Genomic DNA, 25480 nt, shown 5'->3' with positions numbered 1-25480 from the left:
GGGGCACCTGGTTGGCCACTGTGTGAACATACTGCTGGACTTGATGGACCTTGGTCTGATCCAGCGTGGCCTTTCTTATGTTCTATGACCCGTATGGAGTAATAGCCACACAAGTCACCTGGGTGTGTGGTCAGGCGGAGGAAAGGAGGTAAAATCTCTCCATTCTCCCTCCTTCGGCAGCAGTGCTGCAGATGGAAGAGCTGGCTCAGTAGACAGAAGAGACAGGATGGGGGAGTTTTACCCCACACACACACACACACGGCAGCCCATCATCCTGTGTAGCTGTTACTTTACATGGGTCTCACAGCCCCAGGAATCGGCTTTCCCAGGTTTGGAAACAGTTTTGGAGGGAGGGGAAGGCAGGGAAGATCTGGGACCGTCTGGTGTTCCGCTGGCAGATTGCTGGATCCAACCCTTTGCAGGGGGTGGAGGCTTTGATGGCACTGAGCAGCCTTGTATGGGGATTCTGTGTGCTGGTTCCCCTGGGGGACCCCCCCTCAGATCTTGAACCAGGAAGTTCAGAGGAATCGGAGGGCCTGGCCTAGCAAGCAGGCAGGTAAAAATAAGGCCGAGGCCAATGATGCAAAATAGGTTTAAATTTTTTATTACTCAGAATAGAATTTCCCTACGTGTTTCGCCCAAGAGGCTTCTTCGTGGGAATATGCAGTATATAATACGTAATTACATTACTGAGTTTATAAAAATAGCTATTTGGTTAAAATTGTGTAGGCAAATAAAACGCTATATTAAAAATCAGCATACAGTCTATACCATGTACATAACTGCCAGAGCTTATTTGTCCTTTAGATTGCACAGAGGAGAAAGATAGATCATAGAATCATAGAGTTGGAAGGGACCACCAGGATCATCTAGTCCAACCCTCTGCACAATGCAGGAAATTCACAACTACCTCCCCCCCACACACACACACCCCAGTGACCCCCTACTCAATGCCCCCAAGATGCCCTCTCTCTCATGATCTGCCTAAGGTCATAGAATCAGCATTGCTGGCAGATGGCCATCTAGCCTCTGCTTAAAAACCTCCACTGAAGGAGAGCTCACTACCTCCTGAGATGATATATTACAGATTCCCCTGAAGAATCCTCTTGGGTGAAACACATAGGGAAATTCTGTTCTGAGTAATGAATTTTTTTTAACCTATTTTGCACTATTGGCCTCAGCCTTATTTTTATCTCCTGTTGCTGGTGTGGCCCTTTTATTTCTCTTTGTTACTAGCAAGCAGGCAACCACGGGCTGTGTGAAAGTGGGGTTTCAGAACCCTTTCAAGGCAGAGAAGGCATCAGATAGACGCTGAGAACCGGCCCTGCCTTTGACTGGCCAGTCGATACTTCCATTTCCAGCTCAGTCCAGGAGACCCCGAACTGAAGGGTACAGCCCTGCAGTTCTAGGATTGGCTGATGGTTCTGCCCTGGGATATCCCTCCTTGTTCCTTGTTGACATGAAATGGCAGGGAGTGACGAACCCTGGATTCCACCATCACCACCCTTGGCCATCTCCACTTCTTATTGTAGGAACTCATCACTCTACAATGCATATGCTGGCCTTAATGTGTGTTCATTTCCTTTGTGTGTGTGTGTGTTTTAAATAGATATCGGCACTATAATGAGAGTTGTGGAATTATCACCACTCAAAGGGTCTGTTTCGTGGACCGGGAAACCAGTTTCTTACTACCTGCATACTATCGATCGAACCATAGTGAGTATATCGCGGCAGGCGTTGGCTGTCTATATGCCAGGCTGTGGGGTGCATTGCCAGGCAAAATGGGTGTCTCAGCATTTTATTGTTGGCAATACAGCACTTTCTAAACCTGACCTTCTTTTTCCTGGTTCATACAGATGCTATGGCCACTATGTGTGACAGGATGCTGGACTAGATGGACCACTGGTCTGATCCAGCAAGGGCTCTTCTTACGTTCTTATACCGCAGGGAGGGGGAATTTTATACCTGCAGAGATGGGAGTTATTTAGATCCAGATCAAATGTATTTTTAAAAGTACATGCCCCATTTCTCAGATTAGTGGCATCCAGTGCCCCTTGCGAGTAAAACCCACAATTTAGTGGCATCCAACGTATCTTGTGAGTAAAATACACAGTTAAAACTAGCAACCATTAAAAATCATCATGAATCATTAGGACTAGCACCCTGCGTACACATTTAAAATTTTTTAAATCAAGAGCCCTGGTGGGGACCAAGAGTAGTTCACCTTGACTCCTAAAAGTAAGAAACTGATGCTTCATAGCTGTGAGGGTGGGGATGCTTCTCCAGAGAAGACCTCAGGACCTCCCGAGGAGAGCCAGTGTGGTATAGTGGTTAAGAGCAGTAGTTTGGAGCGGTGGACTCTAATCTGGAGAGCTGGGTTTGATCCCCCACTCCTCCACATGAGCGGCAGATGCTAATCTGGTGAACCGGGTTGGTTTCCCCACTCGTCCACATGAAGCCAGCTGGGTGACCTTGGCCTAGTCACAGTTCTCTTAGAGCTCTCTCAGCCCCACCTACCTCACAGTGTGTCGGTTGCAGGGAGGGGAAGGGAAGGTGATTGTAAGCCGGTTTGATTCTTCTTTAAGTGGTAGAGAAAGTTGGCATATAAAAACCAACTCCTCCTCCTCCCCTCTGAAAGAGGGCTTTCTTTGTGGGGCTTAATTTTTGGACCTGCTGGTGTAATATGTGGGTGCGGCTAAGAAAAACAACTTGGGGGCTGGATTAAACCAACGAATAAGGTGGGGGTCTGCAGTGGGGAGGAGGCTGGGTTCTCACTGGCTGGGCTCCCTACAAGGGAGTACACATTTCAGAGACTGGGGAGGGGGGTGGATACATGTGCATTCTCCCCACACACACACACACACACGCACGCAGATCCCCGCCGCCATTCACTTTTATGGGCAGAATCTCTGCTTTGGTCTTAGAGGTGCTGTTGAGGTGTGCTGATTTTTTCCTCTCACAGAATCATAGAGTTGGAAGGGACCACCAGGGTCATCTAGTCCAACCCCCTGCACAATGCAGGAAAATCACAACTACCTCCCCCCCAACACACCCCCAGTGACCCCCTACTCCATGCCCAGAAGATGGCCCTCTCATGATCTACCTAAGGTCATAGAATCAGCATTGCTGACAGATTGCCATCTAGCCTCTGCTCAAAAACCTCCAGGGAAGGAGAGCCCTCCACCTCCCAAGGAAGCCTGTTCCACTGAGGAACCGCTCCAACTGTTAGAAAGTTCTTCCTAATGTTTAGACGGAAACTCTTTTGGTTTAATTTCTCTGTGCCCTTCTCCCCCACCCCACGCACCCCCCCCCCAGCAGTGATAACAAGGAGATTTTTTTACTTGTATGGCACTGTTGAATTAAACCCTTTCAAAAATGTGCTTCTCTCTGCCTTTGGATGAATATTCAGTTCCTGCATAAGAAATGCACTGCCATTGTTTTGTAGAGAAATAAAACATGTTAATGGTTGCCATGTTAGCATTGAGATCTCTCTCCTCCCCATCCCCCTCACCTGTTGGTAAGTCTCTCTGAAAGTAAATAAGTTTCTAAACCAGCCTTCCGTCGAGCCAAAGGTAAACGGTGCTTTTTGCAATCGGAGCGGGCTGTATTGAAGTTGATAAGCCAAGCGCCATCTTGGACTCTGTTCTCTGCGGCACCTTTGCTTCAAAGGCTGGGGGTGGGTGGGGGAAAGAAACTTAAGGGAGAAACGCTGCCCGCTTTGCATGCCCTGTTGGAATTCTTTGTTGTGTCCTGATGACTGACTCCCATGTGCTTTCTGGTTGTTGTTGTTTTTTAGCTTGAAAACTACTTCTCTAGTCTCAAAAATCCAAAACTCAGGGTAAGTAGCCTTTTGTTTGTAAAAGAAAAACACAAACACGCATTAGTTGGAGCATTAAATATTGCAGCTGCGGGCTTTAAAAGGCATACGATTGCCACTCGTATCTCGACAGGGACGATCGCACAGATTAGCTTTCCAGAGGTTGTAGGGTTGCAAAAGCGCCTAGCGGTTCTGCAGAGTTAAGTTGTGAGCAAAACTATGTGTTAACGGTAGTTCTGGGGCAGCAGCAGAATGTGGAAGCAGGCATAGAGTTCTTCCCTGTTGAGCTAGATTCGAGTCTAGTGTGTGTTAAGGCCTGCCTTGACCAGGGGGATGGGGGGGTCCACGTTGCTACAAGTTTAGATACATAGAACTGCTATGGAAGAGTAGAATGCAACAGGTGTCAAATACTTGTAAAGTACTATCCAAATTTACTGATACCAAGTTCACATGAATTTGCACTGGGTCATTAGGAAGGGTGCAGGGTGGAACATTTGACCTGACAAAGGCACCGCTTGGGTGGAGCGGCGTTCATCTAATCCTAAACAGGTTTCGTCCTTCTTCCACACCAGTTCGGTATAGTGATTTGGAGCGGTGGGCAGGGTGGATCTGGAGAACCGGGTTTGGTTCCCCACTCCTCCACATGAGCGGCGGAGGCTGATCTGGTGAACCGGGTTGGTTTCCCCACTCCTCCACAGGAAGTCAGCTGGGTGACCTTGGGATAGTCACAGCTCTCTCAGCCCCACCTACCTCACAGGGTGTCTGTTGTGGGGAGGGGAAGGGGAGGTGATTGCAAGCCGGTTTGAATCTTCCTTAAGTGGTAAAGTCAGCATAGAAAAGCCAACTCTTCTTCTTCTGGAAATGGACATTCAGATAGTCAGCGTAACTCTTCTCATAAGTGGGTAAAACTGAGTTGCTTCTCAAGGAAGCCGCAGTCTCTTGCTCTTTCGTTGTTGTGTTCCCCCTTTGGGGAGTGTGGGGAGAGGCTAACTAGCTCTTCATAGCTTTGATGGAAAGCTGCCTTTCGGATTGCATGTGTGTGACTAGCCCCCCCCTTTTATTTCTTGCAGGAGGAACAAGAGGCAGCTAGGCGCCGGCAGCAGAGAGAGAACAAGAGCAACACAACAACGCCAACAAAAGTCCAGGAAACCAAGGTTTGATCCCGCCAGATGTTGTGTCTCTCCCCTCCCATCTATGTCACATGCCGCTACTTGGCTTTCCTATAAGTTGAGTTGGGGCTTCAGGTGGTGGCAGTCATAGAGTTGGAAGGGACCACCAGGGTCATCTAGTCCAACCCCCTGCACAATGCAGGAAATTCACATCTACCTCCCCCTCCCCACACCCCCAGTGACCCACACTCCATGCCCAGAAGATGGCCAAGATGCCCTCCCTCTCATCACCTACTTAAGGTCATAGAATCAGCATTGCTGACAGATGGCCATCTGGACTCTGCTTAAAAACCTCTAGGGAAGAAGAGCTCACCACCTCCTGAGGAAGCCTGTTCCACTGAGGAACTGCTCTAACTGTTAGAAAATTCTTCCTAATGTCTAGATGGAAACTTTTTTTATTTAATTTCAACCTGTTGGTTCTGGTCCAACCTTCTGGGGCAACAAAAACAACTCGCCACCATCCTCATCTCTCCTCCCAAACCTGAGCCAGAGTTCAACAAAACGTCCTGATGTAGTGTTAAAGAGAAACAGATACCTTGCCTGCCTGCCTGCCTGCCTGCATTTCATCGGCACAGCAGCAGAACTTTCCCGTTCAGACTGTCGTGTGCATTGAAACCGCAGAAGCTCTTCCCCTAAAAATTAAGTTCAGAATTCTAATAGTGCAGTCTACCTCCCCACACCCTGGTGTGAATACAGGGCACGTGATCCCACAGCCTTGCCGAAGCTAGCCTCCCTGGAATCACACACGCACCACCTGGTGTTCTGTGAAAGATCCTGAGTGGGGTAGAAATGCCGTGAAATGAGTGAGCAGAGAGGGGAGAGAACTGTGCCAGTAAGGAGTCCACCCTGAGGCCACCTCTGGGGAATCTACACTTTTCCTTGAATATAGAATCATAGAGTCGGAAGGGGTCCATAGAGACCATCTAGTCTAACCCCCTGCTCAATGCAGGATCAGCCTAGAGCATACCTGACCAGTGCTTATCCAGCCTCTGCTTAAAGGCCGCCAGTGAGGGGGAGCTCACCACCTCCCGAGGTAGCCGGTTCCGCTGTCGAACAACTCTTACTGTAAAAAAGCTTTCCTAATATCCAGCTGATACCTTTCCACCCACAATTTAAACCAGGGGTGGGGGAACCTTTTTTCCACCAAGGGCCATTTGGATATTTATAACATCATTCGTGGGCCATACAAAATTAACAACTTAAAAATTAGCCGACCAATACGTTTCTCCACGGCCCTGGTGGGAAAGGGTTAACACAGTTTCTTGGGTGGTCCTAGCAGCTCCATAGCTAACAACTCTTCTGCAAAGAGGGGAAAAGGTTCCTTTTCTCGGCAAAACAAACACACATCTGCCTTGAATAGAGGCTATTCCTGTCCACGATATGGTGCGGATCACCAATCTTAGATCCTTCTGAGCTAGAGATCTGCCAGGACCCACGAAGGGCCAGACCAAATGATTTTGAGGGCCTTAAACGGCCCCTGGGCCTGACGTTCCCCACCCCTGATTTAAACCCATTATTGTGAGTCCTATCCTGTGTTGCCCTCCTGCATGCACAGCAGGTGCTCTAGCGCAAAGTTGTGCCCCCCCCTCCCCAGCAGAGAAAGACAACAGCCACCACGGAGCAGATCTGAGTGGAACATGTCAAGCACCGTTTTCTTTTCTCTTATCAAACCATTTTTCCTCCCCCCAAAAAGGATGATGGTGCTGAAGAAGAGAAGAATCCTGGGGCCAATGCCGTCAAAAAGCCATCTCCGTCCAAAGCGCGCAAGAAGAAACTGAGCAAAAAGGGAAGGAAAATGGCGGGCAGGAAGCGCGGGCGTCCCAAGAAAATGAACGTCGTGAATCCGGAGCGCAAGACCAAGAAGAACCAAACCGCACTGGAGCTTCTCCACGCTCAAACTATATCACAAACATGCTCGTCCTCTCCTCAGGGTAAGCCCTGGCACCAAAGGAGGTCCTGGGAGGGGTTTGGGGGTGGGGAACAGGGCAGCTGCCTTTTTTTTGCTGCCCGTCTAAATTGTTTGAGTGCCAGCTGACTTGACAGCAACGGGCATTCCTTTCCTCTAACGCTGAACGGTTGATCCCGTTCTTTAGGTCGCCTGCATGTAGCCAGACTTGGTAAATCCGATGTCCAAAAAGGAACCAACTTTACCACCACCACCCCCGCCCGCCATCCCCTTCAAATAAGTTCAGGGCCAGTGAGGGGCAATCCCATGTGTTAAATATAATAGTACTTAGTGTTTAAATATCAACTCTCGAAGCGCTATGTCTGAGCATGTGACAACTTATCTGAATAATCCTTAATTACAGTTCCGTAACAGTAGGTTAGTGTTGTAATGTCCCCGCGTTGCAGATGGAAGGAGCATGCAGAGGGGCGTGGGTCTTGCATAAAAGGGGCAAGAAAGTTTATGATTAATACGAGATTTTTATTTCCTGATTCTGAGCCCAACCACTGTGCTAGACTACTGCTCTTTTACTGTAAAACCTTGCAAATATCAGACTTTAAAAGCTTTTTAAAAAAAGACCCCACCCCAACTGGTCCACCCTCCTGCGGTTATTCTGACAAGGTGTGCCTTACCCTTCCTTTGAAACATTGAAACGGGAGGTAGGTGTTCTGTCATCCCTCTTCCAGGGAGCTCATGCGAGAGCCAGGGGGCCACCACGGAAGAGGTCCTGTTCCGTCTCTCTACCGGCCACACCTGCCCAAGTGAGGAGATTCAGAGCAGGAACAGTGAGCCGGCTCATATCGGTAAATGTCTTCCTGAATACTGGAAGGTGATGTGGGCGAGGGGTGTGTGTGGAGGGGCTACCCGTTGACGAGATGGGCGTTTGGAAGCCAGCAGCAGGGTTACTGATACAGAGGATAGCTTGAAGCAAAAAAGGGTGGCAGGGCAAGCCATAGTCTTGCAAAACTCCATCATTATTGTTGCAAAACTGCATCATTATTGTTGGTTCTATCCTGCCTTTCCATCCAGGAATGTATCACTGCCTTACAGCACAGGAGCACCTTAAAGACTAACAAAATTTCTGGCAGGGTACGAGCTTTCATCAGCCACAACTCACTTCTTCAAATACCTGTGAGCTGTGGTTCACGAAAGCTCATCCCCTGCCAGAAGTCTTTAAGGTGCTACTGGATCCTTGCTCTTTTCTACTGCTAGTGACAGACTAACACGGCTACCCATTGTGATCTATCTGCCTCGCAGCACAGTTTGAACCCTTGTATAAAATTGTTTTTCCCCCCTGGGAGGGGTGGGGAGAGAGTTATGATCAACCTCCTGTGAATTCAGGAGGCCAGTGGTTTTCGAACTTAAATAACATTTTGGTTTGCAAGTTATCTATGGACCTCCAAGCTTATTGATGTTAACATTCAAAGGGGGGGGGGAATCCAGATTCATGGGACGCTATTTATTTGCCCTCTCCCTTATTAATTAATTAATCATTAGAATTATCTTTCCCTCCCCAGCAATAAAGCCTGAAGTCCTGCAGTCAGTGGGGCAGATCTATTGATTGCTGGTTGGGCGGGGGGGAGGCTTTCTGAAAATAAGCACTTGCGCTTATTCTGTTTGGAGCACACTTCCCTCTGTGTTTGGGAACGGGCGTGTTTTACCCCCTCGCCCTTTTCGGGCGGGCGTAACTGCTTAGAATCAGGCTGGCCCTTCAGAACTGTAGACCACAAGCTTTTTGAGAACTGTCAACAAGGAGAGCCAGTGTAATGTAGTGGTTTAGAGCCGTGGTTTGGAGCGGTGGACTCTGATCTGGAGAACCAGGTTTGATTCCCCACTCCTCCACGTGAGCGGCGGGGGCTAATCTGGTTAACTGGGTTTGTTTCCCCACTCCTCCGCATGAAGCCAGCTGGGTGACCTTGGGCTAGTCAATGCTCTCTCAGCCCCACCTACCTCACAGGGTGTCTGTTGCGGGGAGGGGAAGGGAAGGTGATTGTAAGCCAGTTTGAGTCTCCCTTAAATGGTAGAGAAAGTTGGCATGTAAAAACCAACTCTTCTTTTTCTTCTTTCCTGTTGTCCTATATCAGCCGTGGAAAGAGAGAGAAGAAATGGGGCAGAGAGCATAAGGAAGCTCCTATGGGGCTAAAGCTGCAGAAATCCTCCCTCCTTCATTGAAGGGACTGCAGCCTCGCCCTCTGACCACCCCCCCCTTAATAATCATGCTCCTCCGGAAGTAGCGGAAGCCTTCTTCCCTTTGCCCCCTAGCCCAATTTAGCTCTGGGAACTGACGCATCTTCATAAAGGGGAGGGGATCAATTGCTGCGAAGCCCCCCCACACACACACACACACAAAGAAGGGCCTGCACTTCATTTCCGTAGGCCGTAGAGCGACGGGAGACTTCAGGGGCTTGGCTGGTGGCAGCCCTCGACCTGTGTCTGAGCGCTGCTCGAGCCGGCTTCGCAGGGTCTGTCCCATGCCCAAAGGTGGAAGGACAGCTAGGCCCACGGGTGCCTCCTTCGGTGGCTCTGTCTGCGGGCACCATGCTCCATCATGACTCTGGCCAAGAGGATGAGCCGCAGGCGTCTCCTCTCCAGCCACTAAAACCCCAGCCATGTAGAACGTGCCCCCAAGCGTCGTCTACTATTTTTTCAATGTTTCATAACACAGAAAGCACAATAAAGTGAACGAGTGTCACGAACAACGCTTTATGGCACCATAAAGCCAGCGTGGTGTAGTTTTTAATAGCGGTGGTTTGGAGTGGTGAACTCTAATCTGGAGATCCGGGTTGGATTCCCCACTCCTCCACATGAGCTGCGGAGGCTAATCTGGTGAACCGGGTTGGTTTCCCCACTCCTTCACATGAAGCCAGCTGGGTGACCTTGGGCTAGTCACAGCTCTCTTAGAGCTCTCTCAGCCCCACCTACCTCACAGGGAGGATGTCTGTTGCGGGGAGGGGAAGGGAAGCTGTTTGTAAGCCTGTTTGAATCTTCCTTAAGTGGTAGAGAAAATCGGCACATAAAAACCAACTCTTCTTCTTCTCCTTCTCGTTATTTGTGCCGAGAAGTGCTGAACCCCATAGCCTGCCACCCACACTGTGCCACAGCTAGGGTCCAGCTGAATGCTGTCTGGCACTAAGGAGGTGCCCTCCCCACGCCCCCATGGCTGTTCGGCTGATAAGCAGCTGGCTTAGGCAAATGCCTTCCTTCAACAGCTGCCTCAAGAAGTGTTTACTGCTTGCGCCTAGTTGTCATAAAAAGGGCACAGTCAGGAGGAATCTCTCCCTTGTTCCCCATCCAGTGGATCCTCATGGGCCCTGGGGGTGGGAGGTGGTTGACAGAGCCTTTCATAGAGGACCACTTCAGTAGGCCGAGCAATGGAGGTAGCATTTATTCACAGAATTCCCCGTGGAACCATACGGTTTTAGCCTTGCTCCGAAAAGACCAAGGCTCAGCTGCTCCTGAAAAGGGTGTTTTGTAACCTTGGCACTGCTACGGGAAAGTTGTTTTCTTCTCATTAGTAGCTGCCCCTCCTTATCACTGAGCTCCTACAGTGTTTGTTCATCATCCGTGTGTCTTCCATGAAGGTCCCTGTGTGTTTCAAAGAACTCTGGGAAGTATTCTAGGGAGCACACTGCGGACACTGCCATGGCCGGTCGGTCATCACCTTTGCCCAAAAGCACATCCCAGCACTCTCTCGTGGCTGCATGCATAAGTTTATGGGGACCCAGCAGCTTCCTAAGAAGCCCCCCGCCCCCACCATACCAGCATCGCTTTAACAGCCCAGAGGGCAGGGTGGCTCAGTGTGGGCCGCTCCCTCTCTCGGTGGCAGAGTCTCACTGGTTTTAACCCCTCAGTGTTCACGGCCTGCGTTCTCTTCTTTTTTGCAGATGCATACAGGTCACCTCATAGTCCATTTTACCAACTACCTCCTAAAGTGCAGCGGCATTCATCAAACCAACTGTTGGTGACTCCCACCCCACCTGCACTACAGAAGCTGCTAGGTAAGAGCCCTTCCCCCCTCACCTTGGTGAACAGAGGGAGAGGCGGGCAGGTGCCCTTGCGGGAGGCAGAGTGAAGATTTACAATCCCCGACTGCGCAAAGCTGCCTTATGGCCGGTCGAATCGTGAGGTCTCGGGTGAAGGCTTTTCCCTTGAACTCCTTTTAACTGGACATGTCTGGAGCTTGAATGTGGGGGTGAGGCTCCAGGAAGTTGAGCCCCTCCTGGAACTAGTGATCTTGGGGTGTTGTAGGGGAAGGAGTTGGCCTGAACGGATCAGGGCCTACCAGCTTTCTCACTGGCACGAGAGGGAGGACAGTTGATCTCTCCTGATTCCGCTCTGTCCTGCAGCCCCGTCCCACATGGCTTGTTGTCTGTGCAGGTTCCACAATCCCTAGGAGAGCCAGCGTGCTGTAGTGGTTAAGAGCAGTGGTTTAGAGCGGTGGACTCTGATCTGGAGAACCCGGTTTGATTCCCCCACTCCTCCACATGAGCGGCAGAGGCTAATCTGGTGAACCAGGTTGGTTTCCCCGCTCCTCCACATGAGGCCAGCTGGGTGACCTTGGCCTAGTCACAGCTCTTTTAGAGCTCTCTCAGCCCCACCTGCCTCACAGGATGCTTGTTGTGGGGAGGGGAAGGGAAGGTGATTGTAAGCTGGTTTGATTCTTCCTTAATTGGTAGAGAAAGTCGGCATAGAAAAACCTACTCTTCTTCTCTAGGGTAAGGGTGTCGAGCTCAATTGTTATGAGAGCTGGATATGACATAAATGTCACTTGGTCGGGCCGGGCCATGCCTTGCCAGCCCAGATCGAGAGTAGGGGTGTGTGGCTGCCTCGGCTGCCTCGTGGGGCGGATAAGAGCTCTCGGGGGGCCAGATGTGGCCCGTGGGCCTTAAGTTTGACACCTCTGCCCTAGGGAGCCAGCGTGGTGTCGTAGTTAAGAGCTGCAGACGCTAATCTGGAGAGCCGGGTTCGATTCCCCACTCCTCCACATGACGCCTGTCTCTCCAAACTCTCAGCTCCACCTACCTGATTTTGGATGAGAGCCAGCTTGGTGTAGCGGTTAAGAGCGGTGGTTTGGAGCGGTGGACTCTGATCTGGAGAACCGGGTTTGATTCCCCATTCCTCCACATGAGCGGCGGAGGCTAATCTGGTGAACTGGATTTGTTTCCCCAGTCCTACGCGTGAAGCCAACTGGGTGACCATGGGCTAGTCACAGCTGTCTTAGAGCTCTCTCAGCCCCACCTACCTCACAAGGTGCCTGTTGTGATGAGAGGAAGGGATGGCGATGGCAAGCCGCTTTGATACTCTTTAAAGGTGGAGAAAAGCGGGGTATAAGAACCAACTCTTCTTCTCTCTGGGGCTCAAAAGAGCTTCTGCTCCCTCTCCTCTTGCACCTGTGGAAGAGCTGGCAGGATGGGGACCCAACCAACCGAGGCCGTGCAGATGGTGCCGCTGAGTCGCAACGCAGGGGCTGTTCCTTAAACGCTCCTTTCTTTGACCCTCCCTCCCTCTCTCTTGCTTTATCCTACAGACTCATTCAAGATCCAGTACATGCAATTCATGGCATACATGAAGACCCCTCAGTACAAAGAGAACCTTCAGCAGCTGCTGGAACAGGAAAAGGTAGCTGGTTTTCCAAGGGCCTCCTGGTTACTTTGATGTTGTGTGGACTGCAGGGGCGTTAAAAAAAAAGCAGCACCTTGTGTGTGAGATGAAGTAGCTGGGGGAGGGGGGGCAGATTCCTACATAATCCTCTGGCTGTATCTGAAGAAGTGAGCTGTGGCTCACAAAAGCTCACACCTCACTGGAGATGCTGGGGATCGAACCTAGGACCTTCTGCATGCCAAGCAGATGCTCTACCACTGAGCCATGAATGGATGGATGAAGGTGACCCAGCTGAATATTAGCAAACAGTGCTGGGAGAGATGATAAACTTCCTTTTCAGCAGGGAAGTGCTAACTGCTTCAAAAGCCTATGCTTCCCTATGATGGGGGTTCTCCTGTTCCTTTCTTTAAAAAAAAAAGAAGAAGATTGCTACTAGTCCATCAGTCCTCCAGACAAATCCACATGGTCTGGATGCAGCCTCTGTTTTGTGTGTTGTAATTTCTGGATGGTGACGTCAGCAGCTTCATCAAAACCTTCCTTGTGGGCTTTGCTGCGTTTGAAGGAAAGGGGGGGACGCGTTTGATTCCCAGCAGTTGCAGCAGCCCTGTAAGCAAAAGGACCCTGGGCCTGCAAGGGGTGACATCTTGGCTGCTTTCTCTCTCTCAGGAAAAGAATACGCATTTGCTGGGGAAAGCGCAGCAGTTGTTTACTCATTGCCAAGCTCAGAAAGAAGAAATAAAACGGCTGTTCCAGCAGAAGCTAGATGAGGTACGAAGCCAGGGGGAGAGGGGGGCTTGGCTTTGGGGTGTGTGTGTGGTGTACGGATGAGTGGAAAATGCCCTTGAACATACAAAAGATGCGCTGTGCAGAGTTGGGTGATTGTTCCATCTATTCTGCTTGTGCTTTCTCTTACGCCTCTGGTCAGGATGTGCACAAACATCGTTTACTGCTGTCCTATAAGCCCCTTCCTTCTCCTTGTGCAGTAGAGAGGAGCTCGAATGCTTCCACTTCCAGTAAATGCCGACTTGCTGTGATCCCACACATGAATCTGCCTTATACTGAATCAGACCGTCGGTCCATCAAAGTCAGCATTGTCTACTCAGACCGGCAGCGGCTCTCCAGGTTCTCAGGCAGAGGGTCTTTCACATCACCTCCTCGCCTGGTCCCTTTAACTGGAGATGCCAGGGATTGAACCTAGGACCTTCTGCATGCCAAGCAGATGCTCTGCCGCTGAGCCATGGCCCCTCCCAGTGTTGGCACCTGGGCAAACAGGAGGCTGCTACCCCACCCTACCCACAAAGGCTGGATTCTAAAGCAGAATTCAACCTTGGGTTTAGAATCCCGGCTTGCAGAGCAACCCCTGACTAGCCCCGGCACCTGTACTTGGGCATTTGTGGCGAATCGGAGTTGGGCGGAATGTGCTTTTGAAACCCTCGAGGGAGGCCAGGCACGAGGAGAAGGGGCAAAGTATTTGGCGTACTCTGCGGACGGACTCTTTTTGTTGTTGCGGGGATGGTAACGGCATCACACCATGTTCTGTCCCCTGCAGCTTGGAGTTAAGGCTCTGACCTACAACGACCTTATTCAAGCTCAGAAAGAGATCTCTGCTCACAACCAACAGCTTAAGGAGCAGTCCAAGCAGCTGGAGAAGGATAACGGTGAACTCAGGAACCAGAGCCTGCAGCTGGTGGGTATTTCCGTACTGCATTTGTCTGACGAGCACAGCAACAAATAAAAAGGGGTGCCAGTGTTTGGCTCGCACAGCGGGGCCGAGGCTAGCTTGTGAAGCCTCCCTTTTGGCTCTTGGGAGTTGCTTAGAAATTGTTCCCGAACTAAGGGCTTAAAACCTTGGGTCGTATTCCCAGAAGAAACGGGTAGGGCGAGGAGGGGATCGTTTTTGAGTTCCCCGGTTTGCAGGAGGGCGCAAACCCTTCCGGTTCACTGCCGGCGGACTGTAGCTCTCCTCGGCCAATCGCATCTCTCTCTCTGCCTCCTTTCAGCTGAAGGCCAGGTGCGAAGAGCTGAAGCTCGACTGGTCAACCCTGTCACTGGAGAATCTGCTGAAAGAAAAGCAGGCGCTGAAGAACCAGATCTCTGAGAAGCAAAAGCATTGCTTGGAATTACAGGTAGGAGTGCCAGAGTGGGCTGGGAAATATAACTGCTAGAGAATTCTCCCTCCCCCTCCACCCGGCCCGGTTAGCTGGTTCCATTTGGTTGCAGAGTTTGAATTAACAAGGTCGCTTGCATGGCCCGGCTAGTTTGTGTCATGGTGGTCCTCTGGGAGGGAAGGTCTTATGTGGCGACCATATCCTTGGGCCCAGTGGCTGGAAGTTGTGGAGGGCTGAAAATCATGGAGTTGGGAGAGGCCAGACAGGCCATCTAGCCCAACCCCCTGCTCAATGCAGGATCAGCCTAGAGCATCCCTGACAAGTGTTTGTACAGCCTCTGTTTGAAGACCGCCAGTGAGGGGGAGCTCCCCACCCCATGCAGCCAATTCCGCTGTCGAACAGTTCTTACTGTAAAAAACCATGTGGCTTTTGAGGCCCCTCCCGACTCTGTTCTTCTTTCTTCACGTCCCAAAATTCCAAGCTGCGCATCTGTCTTCTGGCATAGAATCCTAGAGTTGGAAGGGACCACCAGGGTCATCTAGTCCAACCCCCTGCACAATGCAGGAAATTCACAACTACCTCCCCCCCCCACACCCCCAGTGACCCCCACTCCACGCCCAGAAGAATCTTGAACCTTCGCTGAAGGTTCCACAACCCCCCTGCTTCTCTCCCCCACAGTACCTGCTCCCCCCCCTCACGTACTGATAGTATTTTGCGTTTTCTTTGGATTTATATGTTTTACAGACGGCTTTTTGGCCACTGCGGCCTCACAGTGGAAACCCTGAAATTAGCCAAGGCAGCAGGGGGCGGCATTGTAGTGTCGGACGTTCAGCCCACCTCCCCAGCCCTCTAAATTATCTGCTCTCTATCTCTGTGTGCATGCTGTTGTGAGGTTTGTGACAAGACCTGGGGGGGAAGTAGCGGCTCCCCTCCCCCTGGGAAAAGGCAATGCAGAGAGCAGAGTCCTGTTGCACCAGAAGGCACCTTTCTCTAGGGAGCTGGTCTCCTATGGCAACAATGTCCAGGTTTCAGCAGGCCGTTGTCAAGGCGCGAGGGGAAAAGAGGGAAGGGTGTGCGCGTGCCAGAGAGACGCCGAGTCCTCCTCCCCAGCCCTTTAGACACTCTCGCTTCTGCTTGTGACGAACAAATTCCATGCTGGCCATAATTAGACGAGGAAAAGATAATAAAACTGCTGCTATCACTTCCCTTGTACAAATCTATGATGAGACCACACTAGGAATACTGTGTACAGTTCTTGTCACCACACCTAAGAAAGGATATTACAGAGCTTGAGAAGGTGCAGAAAAGAGCAACCAAAATGATTAGGGGACTAGAGCAACTGTCCTGTGGGGAGTGGTTAAGACGCTTAGGGCTGTTTAGCTTGGAAAGAAGGCAAATGAGGGGAGACATGATAGAGGTCTATAAAATTATGCATGGTTTGGAGAGAGTGGACAGGGAGAAGTTTTTCTCCCTCTCCCAAAATACTAGGACGCGAGGTCATCTGTTGAAGCTGGAGGGTGACAGATTCAAAACAGATAAAAGGAAGTATTTTTTCACACAACGCATAGTTAAATTGTGGAACTCCCTGCCCCAGGATGTGGTGATGGCTGCCAACTTGGAAGGCTTTAAGAGGGGAGTGGACATGTTCATGGAGGAGAGGGCTATCCATGGCTATTAGTTAAAATGGATACTAGTCATGCTGCATACCTATTCTTTCTAGTATCAGAGGAGCATGCCTATTATATTAGTTCTGTGGAAGAAAGGCAGGATAATGCTGCTGCAGTCGCCTTGTTTGTGGGCTTCCTAGAGGCAGCTGGTTGCCCACTGTGTGAACAGACTGCTGGACTAGATGGACCTTGGTCTGATCCAGCAGGGCCTTTCTTATGTTCTTATGAACCTTCGTCGTCAGCCGCTGGTGCAACCCTCCCGGATGAAAGGCAGAGTATTGATGCAGCAGCCTCGGTCATACCCCCTAATGCTGAGGACACACATGTGGTTGTCAGGGAGGGAGTTTTGTTAACAGGAGAGCGCTCCAAGGCACGGAGGGTGTTAATAGCCAGGCTGACTAATTGTGGGGGAAAGCTGGTTCTGCTACACGTTTGGACCTTTTAGGCCTCTGATGGCAGAGATTGGCCAGTGTGGTGTAGTGGTTAAGAGTGGCGGATTCTAATTTGGAGAACAGGGTTCGATTCCCCGCTCCTCCACATGAGTGGCGGACTCTGATCTGGTGAACCGGGTTTGATTCTCCACTCCTCCACATGAGTGGCGGACTCTAATCTGGAGAACCGGGTTTGATTCTCCACTCCTCCACATGAGTGGCGGACTCTAATCTGGAGAACCGGGTTTGATTCTCCACTCCTCCACATGAGTGGCGGACTCTGATCTGGAGAACCGGGTTCGATTCCCCACTCCTCCACATGAGTGGTGGACTCTGATCTGGAGAACCGGGTTCGATTCTCCACTCCTCCACGTGAGTGGTGGACTCTAATCTGGTGAACTCTGTTGGTTTCCCCACTCCTCCACATGCAGCCTGCTGGGTGACCTTGGGCCAGTCACAGTTCTCTCTGAACTCTCTCAGCCCCACCTACCTCACAAGGCGCCTGTTGTGAGAAGAGGAAGGGAAGGTGATGGTAAGCCGCTTTGAGACTCCTTAAAGAATAGAGAAAAGCGGGGTATAAAAACTAGAATTCTGGAACCACCAGAGAGAAACAAAAACATAGCGTTAGTATTAAAAAGGTAAAGGTAGTCCCCCTGTGTAAGCAACAGGTCACTACTGATCCACAGGGCAACATTTATGAGGCACACTATGTTTGTGGGGCGGTTTGCCTTTGCCTTCCCCCATCGCCTACACTTTACCCCTAGCCAGCAGGGTTCTCATTTCACCAACCTCGGAAGATCAGAAGGCTGAGTCGACCTTGAGTTGTCGACCTGAAACAGACTTCCGTCAGGATCGAGCTCAGGTCGTGAACAGAGCTTGGACTGCAGTACTGCAGCTTCACCACTCTGCGCCACAGGGCTCCTTAGCATAAGTATTAACATGACATGTTAAGCGGTACAGAGATTACGTAATGTGATCTTACTAGAATAAGCTGTACATAGCAGTATAAACCACAGTCCCTAATAATTTCATCCAGGTAAGTTTTCAAGAGCCCCGTGGCGCAGAGTGGTAAAGCTGCAGTACTGCAGTGCAAGCTCTGCTCATGACCTGAGTTCGATCCCAACGGGAGTCGGTTTCAGGTAGCCGGTTCAAGATTGACTCAGCCTTCCATCTTTCCGCGGTCGGTCAAATGAGTACCCAGCTTGCTGCGGGTAAGGGGAAGACGACTGGGGAAGGCACTGGCAATCCACCCCGTAAAACAAAGTCTGCCTAGTAAACGTCGGGATAATGTGACGTTACCCCATGGGTCAGGAATGACCTGGTGCTTGCAAGGGGACCTTTACCTTTTTAAGTTTGCATCAGGGGTTCTAATTTAGGCCAAAGCAGCTTGAAAGGCAAAGACAAAACGTCCAGGAAAAGGAGACAGGAAATATTTCCCTGAGTGACACTTCTGAGTGTTGTGTATATGGTCACCTTGTGTGTACTGCATATAGCAAGTTTTTTCCCCTAATTACTTGTCAACTGGCTCCTTATTTGTCTACCCTACATGCCCCTCAAACACGCAGAGCATTTGCACTAGCTAGGTGCAATGCTCTTCCTTCAGCTATTACTTTTGGCAGATATAACCAAACCAGATACTCAGTGAGGCTTTGTCCTTGTAACTCAAATTCAATCCAGTCGCTTTCCCAAATCCTTCTTTGTTGTCCTCAGTATAATGTCATACGCTCCAATTTTCTCGATTCTATCTTAGCTAATATATCAGGCCACTCAGAAGCCCTGAAAACCTATCATCTTCTCAGTGATTTATCACCCAAAATAACTGGGAAAGTAGCTATTTTCTTAAGCTTAATAATCAAAAACAGATTAGATAAGGTCTAACAATTGATGGCTTTTTAATATGTTTTTGTTTCCTCTGACCGTTATCTGTATGGACGATCTGTTGTATTACATCATGTGCCAATAAAGGTTATTGTATTGTAGTGAGTATTTTGTGTTGTAATGGTCCTTTTGCCTGCCCGGCTCTTAGTTTTGAGCTGGGATGGGTTTCCTGAAGAGCAGCATGCAGGAAGCCTCTGCCATAAAGTGCTGTGTTAACTGGGCATGTAGTATCCCAATTCCATTCCTCTCCTCTCCTTTTTAAAGATCAGCATTGTGGAACTCGAGAAGAGCCAAAGGCAACAGGAACTCCTGCAGCTGAAGTCGTACATGCCCCCCGAGGAATCGCCACCGGCGCAGCCGCGCCACAAAAGCCACCCGAACCGTGAGCCGGAGCCTGACCACGGCATGTTCCAGCTGGAGTGCCCCAAGTTCCCAGTGCCCCCGATCAACGGCATGAGCCCCGAACTGTCCATGAACGGTCACGCGACCCCGTACGAGATCCACAATGCTCTCGGCAGACCTTCCTCCAAGCAGGGCACCCCTCAGTACGCCGCCTCCCACCTGGACCAAGATATTGTCCCTTGCACCCCGAACCACCACTGTCGGCAGAAGCCGGACAAGGCCTTGAGCTTGTCCTTGCCAGATTACACCAGGTTCTCCCCAGCGAAGATAGCCCTGCGGAGGCACCTGAACCAGGACCATACGGGCAGTGGGAAATCAGCAAGTAATGAAAACCATCAGAGGTGAGGTTCTCTTTGATCCTGGGTGGCGGTGGGGGTCGGAGGGAAGGAATCGGCTTCTTTCGAGAAAGGATCACAGTAGGAGAGCCAGTGTGGTGTCGTGGTGAAGAGCTGTGCACTATGCTTCTCTGAGCTTCTGCTGGGGAGGGATTGCACTCTTTTGAGGGAGGAAAAACCCTTGCATTCATAAAACGTACACACAGGAAACAGGGTGGGTGCTTTCTCCTTGAAGTGCTAGCTTTTTTTATTTGCACCAAGTCTTTTTTGCTTTTTAAGGTTCCTTTTGTGAGTGGTGCCAGAGTTGCAGATGGAGGCCAGAGCCCAGATTCCCACACGGTCGTCTTTTAGTGTGTTCTTATTTTGCCTATCAATAGAGATTGAGCCAATGTTAGAACATGGGCAGTTGAAGGGCTGTGGTGCAGTGGTAGAGCATCTGCTTGGCATACAGAAGGTCCCAGGTTCAATCCCCGGCATCTCCAGTTAAAGGGACTAGGCAGGTAGGTGATGTGAAAGACCCCTGCCTGAGACCCTAGAGAGCCGCTGCCTGTCTAAGTAGACAATACTGACTTCGATAGACCAAGGGTCTGATTCAGTATAAGGCAGCTTCATGTGTACCCTAATCTGGGGAACCGGGTTCGATTCCCCACTCCTCCACATGCAGCCTGCTGGGTGACCTTGGGCCGGTCACAGTTCTCTCCAAACTCCCTCATCCTTACCTACCCCACAAGGTTCCTGTTGTGAGAGGGGAAGGCAATTGGAAGCCACTTTGAGACTCCTTATAGTAGAGAAAAGCGGGTATAAAAACCAACCCTCCTCCTTTTTCTTGGTGTGGTTTTCAAACCACAACCACATTCCATGGTTCAAGTCCAGCAGTACCTTAAAGTCCGACGAGATTTCCAGGGGATACGTTTTTGAGATGTGACGCTCCCTGCATCGGATTTTCTGGCTTTGACTCTCGGGAGATTATACGCTGGGAATCATTGCTGGTCGTTAAGGGACTGCTGGACTCAAATCTTACTTGACTACCACAGACCAACACGGCTACCTGTTTGAAAAACATTCCATGTAAGACCTCACTTAGCCGATGTGCTTTGTAAAAGATTCTGGGGGATTTTCTAGAGTGGTCAAATGGAGCACCAGCCCGGTCTGTTCTGCCTCTCTGTTGCATTAATTGTTGTATTAATTTGAAAGTGTGCCCATGAACTTCCTCCCCCCTCCCCCAACACACAAGGTTTTTGTTGTTGTTGTTGTTGTTGTTATTTTATTATTATTTTATTATTATTATTTGAATTTATAACCCGCCCTCATCCCCAGTGAACCAGGCTCAGGGTGGCTAACAATAATTAAAACATAAATACATCCAATATAAATCAAGTACCGGTACATCCTTAAAACCATAATCATTGAAACCATTTTAAACCCTAAACAGATGGCCTTAACTATACCTAGGCACCAAAGCAATAAATGTCAGCAGATCAGCCCCCCCCCCCGATTTTAAAGTGGGGGCGGGATGGGGAGGCCAGTAAAGATGGATCTTCTTGCGGCTGTCCTCAGTTATAGGCCTGGCGGAATAGCTCCATTTTACAGGCCCTGTGGAACTCCTCAAGGTCCCGCAGAGCCCTGACGTTACCTGGAAGGCTATTCCACCAGGCAGGGGCCAGGGCTGAAAAAGCTCTGGTCCTTGTTGAGGACAGCCGCACATTGTTGTCAGCTACGCCTTGCTAGGGGAGATCAGTCATGGAAGGCAAGGGCGGTGTTTCAGGCTTTAATCGTAGCGTGAAGAGCCAGCGTGGTGTAGTGGTTAAGAGCAGTGGTTTGGAGCGGTGGAGTCTGATCTGGAGAACCGGGTTTGATTCCCCAACTCCTCCACATGAGCGGCGGAGGCTATTCTGGTGAACTGGATTTGTTTCCCCACTCCTACACACGAAGCCAGCTGGGTGACCTTGGGCAAGTTACAGCTCTGTTAGAGATCTCTCAGCCTCACCCACCTCACAGGGCGTCTGTTGTGGGGAGGGGAAGGGAAGGTGCTTGTAAGACGGTTTGTGTCTCCCTTAAGTGGTAGAGAAAGTCGGCATATAAAAACCAACTTTTCTTCTTCGCCTCCTTCTCCTCCTCCTCCTCCCCCCCCCCCACAGCTCAAGATCTCTGGTCGAAGGGGCATTGTTGATAAAGCAAAGGACTGTTTTTTCAGGGAAATTTGTCTTGGAAGGGGTTGGGGCACCTTTCAGAACACAGTTTAAAAGTCACCATCTTTTTGTTGGAGTTGAGTCCAGTAGCACCATAGAGACCAACAAGATTTTGGGGGGCCTTTAAGCTTTCAGTAGTCGAAGCTCCCTTTGTCACATACTGACGAAGGGAACTTTGATTCTCGAAAGCTTATACAGGTCGAGTGTCCCCTTATCCGAACTGCTCGAGACCAGAAGTGGTCCATATTTTGGATCTTTCCATATATTGGAATATTTTAGAATTTTTTTGCATATACATAATGAGATATCATGGGGATAGGACCCAAATTCATTTTATGTTTTACACATACAGCCTGAACGTAATTTTAAACAATATTTTTAATAATTTTGTGTACACTGAACCATCAGAAAGCAAAGGTGTATATCTCACCAGAATACCTGTCTTAGCTGTTAAATAAGAGCCAACAACAATGACCGTAATAAATTAAATTAGCAAACAAACAGCAGCAGGCTTTCTTGTTAGTGTCCAAGGTGCTGCTGGACTCGAATCTACCTGTTCTACTGGGGACCAACATGGCTACCCTCCGAAATTATCTTTTCGTTCTTCAAACTTGCCTAGATATTTGATGAAGTATTGCTGATGCTCTGTAATTAAAAAAACAGCCTTCCAGGCGCAGCTGGATCTTCTTAACATATCAGTCTGCTGGTCCATTTAGCTGAGCCTTGTCCGCTCTGACTGGCAGTGGCTGTCCAAAGGTCTTTCCCAGGACCTGCTGTCCCGGATCCTTAGTTGGTGATTCCAGAGCCTGAGCTGGAAAAAGCACCTTCCCGCCAAAGAGGTCTTCTGCCGAAGGAGCCACAGCTCCTCCGCTAGCACTGCTGTCGCTGCCGAGGCTGGTCTTAAAACTCCATCCTCTTTTCTTACAGAGCCGAGCACATAAAAGAGAACGCCGTGACGTTCCCGAGCCCGACGATACCGAACGGCATAAAGATGAGCCCTCAGGAACCCCGTCCTTCTTCACCGGCAGCTTTGCCAGCCGCTAACGAGAAGGTAAGGAAGCCGTAGGGCCCCGATTCTGGGTGTTTGGCTACAGTTTTTGCTAGCTGGGTAGCGTGTACCCACGGGTTGAGTTCCCAGGCACAACAATGATAGTCTGGCCCCGCGGGGTTTGGGGAACCAAGTTGAGAGAAGGATGCCAATGATGGCTGAGCTTAGGAAACCCTCACATGGTGTCCCAAATCGGAGAGAGTTCCTTGCCGCGCTTCTGGTAGCTCCCCCCAATGTTAATCTGTAGAAGATACCAGTTCAAATAGAATTTGGATTACTAAAACATCCAACTTTTTTGGAAAATTGTTGCACGATTCTACCGTAGCTTCCTTGAGTGGGCTCTTCTGCCACGCGGCTTTAACTTTTCACACGGGAGAATGATAATTTATTCTGTTTGTCATCTGCTCGGGATGGAGGGAATGCTTCTGATCGTATGGAAACTTTTGAAGTAGGTTTTGTAACAGAGTGCAGTCCAGAAAACTGGGGGGGGGGTGAGAAATAGTTGCAGAGGGGTGCAGAAGAACATGCAAGGGAGCCAGCCGCATGGATTGGTGGTCCCGACTAGTTTTGGAAATAATCTTCAGTCAAGGGACAACAATCCACCCGCAAAAGCAATCAAAACTCACATTTTACAGTTTCTACAACATCTGATTATTATTGCATTGTAAGTGAACCAGAAGTATAAATAAATACAAATCTCTCTAGCCTATTTGGGCATGTTCTGAAATGCACTACAAATGTTTTGCATTTTTTTTAAAGGCTTAAAGAATAGAGTAGCAGCCACAAGCGCGCAGTCCTATAGACTGGTGCCTTTCACCTCATCAACATCACGTTTAAGATCAGTTCCTGGTGAAGATCCCTTGCCATGTTTCTACCACACCTGGAGGTTAGCAACCCTACCCAAGACCTCTGCTTGTACCCTACCACTCCTCTCAGCCAAGTCTGAAGCCTCCCTGCAGGTCCAAGAAGTCTTCCAGGCCTCTTGCGTTGGAGGAAGGCCCTTTGGGCCAGAGCCCAGAGGGGTACAGGCAGACCCTTTCTCCAGTAAGTAGACTTGCCAACCTCCAGGTGTGGGTTGAAGATCTCCCAGAATTACAACTGATCTCCAGACTACATACATCGCTTACTTATTTATTACATTACATGTAACGCTTCAGGCAAGAGAGCAATCGGTACTGTGGTTCTCCTGGCTCTTTTAGAACGCCGGTCAAAGCAATGTGCGCGTTTGTTTCTGGGTGTGTTGGCTGGATAATGCCGTCGACTCTTTCTGCAGCGTGCCGCACATGGCGCAATACAAGCTGGTTAGCCTGCATGGGGTGGGTGGAGTGCTTCATGGCTACTAGTAAAAATGGATGCTAGTCATGATGCAGACCTATTCTCTCCAGTTATCAGAGGAGCAGGCCTATCATGTTAGGTGCTGTGGAACACAGGCAAGACAATGGATTAGATGGACCTTGGTCTGATCCAGCAGGGCTCTTCTTACGTTCTTACGCTTGCAGCTCTTAAACTATTGCTGGCATTTTACGCACATGTTGTCTGTGTATGCAGCCAAGCCGGGATGCCCCGGCTGGAAGGGAAGAAATTCAGTTCGGCCGAGATGGGGCATATGTGTGTGGGGGTGGTGGTGTTACAGCCACAGGCGAAAGGGAGAGCTGCTGCATTGGGCGTTGTCTGCTTTGTGTGTTTGCAGGCTTTGCGAGAGAGGACGCCCGCGAATAACGGGGAGACCATCACCAGCCTTCCCATCAGTATCCCCCTCAGCACAGTGCAGCCCAATAAACTCCCCGTTAGCATTCCCCTGGCCAGCGTAGTCCTACCTAGCCGTGTTGAGAAGGTGGTGAGTAAGGGTTCTCCTTGACCTTTCTCCCTCCCCCCCCCCCCGGTCCCTTCCTTGTAAAGCTAGGCCAGAGACGATGATGCCCTTCAGCAGTGGTCTTCAGCCCCCCACAGTCCAGGAGCTCAGGTGGGTTTGCAGAGCCCCCTCCTACCAGGTCTCAGACCATATCTCAAAAATAGAACTGAGCTGTAATACGAAGTCATCCTAATAGCAAATACAGCACACAGGCTCTATAACAAAAGTTAATCTTATTTGCACAGAATGCGTTCAGTAAAGGTAAAGGTAGTCCCCTGTGCAAGCACCAGGTCATTCCTGACCCATGGGGTGACGTCACATCCCGACGTTTACTAGGCAGATTATGTTTGCGGGGTGGTTTGCCAGTGCCTTCCCCAGTCATTTACACTTTACCCCCAGCAAGCTGGTACTCATTTTACCGACCTCGGAAGGATGGAAGACTGAGTCAACCTCGAGCCGGCTACCTGAAACTGACTCCTGTTGGGATTGAACTCAGGTTGTGAGCAGGTCGTGTTCAGTAACACCAAGTACATGACAACAAAAAATGCAGCCAATCTCGCTCCAACAGTATACAAGTTATACAACTAACAAAGCAAAGACCAAATACAGTAATCCCAGGTCTTCCATAACATACAATTTTCTTCTTAGGCAAGACAGTTCAATTGCAGGTCAGCGTTCCAATGGCAGGCGAATCGCAGGTGACGGTCAAAATAGGATCACCGATAAGAATCAAGATCAGTCAGACGAAGATTCCAGATATAATTTCATCTGTTTACGCAGCAGATGCTTTTCAGAAGATATGATTTCTTATTGTGGATATATTGATGACCTTTTTTTTGTTGTTCTAAAAAATGGGGATATTTTTCAGAAATTCATGACTTGGCTGAAGCAGTTGGATCCCAACCTTAAATTTTCAGGGACATGCAGCCATGATCACATTCCGTTTCTTGATGGGGAGGTTTTCCTTCTGGAACATACCAGAATTGCTGTTATGTAGCCTGCGTGCTGTATTTGTTATTTGGGTCTCAAACCACGACA

The 25480-nt window shown here is 49.8% G+C and overlaps 1 protein-coding gene across 1 annotated transcript in view; it reads left to right on the top strand.

Moving 5' to 3' along the window:
• Positions 1–25480, top strand: part of DOT1L (DOT1 like histone lysine methyltransferase) — a 94098-nt gene that overhangs the window by 54220 nt on the left and 14398 nt on the right. The window contains exons 11-22 of the mRNA XM_056867693.1: positions 1610–1716; positions 3797–3838; positions 4888–4971; positions 6680–6917; positions 10816–10929; positions 12459–12550; positions 13199–13300; positions 14082–14219; positions 14533–14658; positions 18881–19359; positions 22470–22593; positions 24281–24427. Coding sequence (XP_056723671.1) covers positions 1610–1716; positions 3797–3838; positions 4888–4971; positions 6680–6917; positions 10816–10929; positions 12459–12550; positions 13199–13300; positions 14082–14219; positions 14533–14658; positions 18881–19359; positions 22470–22593; positions 24281–24427 — 1793 coding nt within the window. The remainder of the gene's footprint in view (positions 1–1609; positions 1717–3796; positions 3839–4887; positions 4972–6679; positions 6918–10815; positions 10930–12458; positions 12551–13198; positions 13301–14081; positions 14220–14532; positions 14659–18880; positions 19360–22469; positions 22594–24280; positions 24428–25480) is intronic.

The sequence above is a fragment of the Euleptes europaea genome, chromosome 2 (genome assembly GCF_029931775.1).
Source record: "Euleptes europaea isolate rEulEur1 chromosome 2, rEulEur1.hap1, whole genome shotgun sequence".
NCBI classification, from domain to species: Eukaryota; Metazoa; Chordata; class Lepidosauria; order Squamata; family Sphaerodactylidae; genus Euleptes; species Euleptes europaea.
The sequence above is the reverse complement of the archived record's forward strand: the minus strand, read 5'-3'. Positions and strand labels throughout refer to the sequence as shown.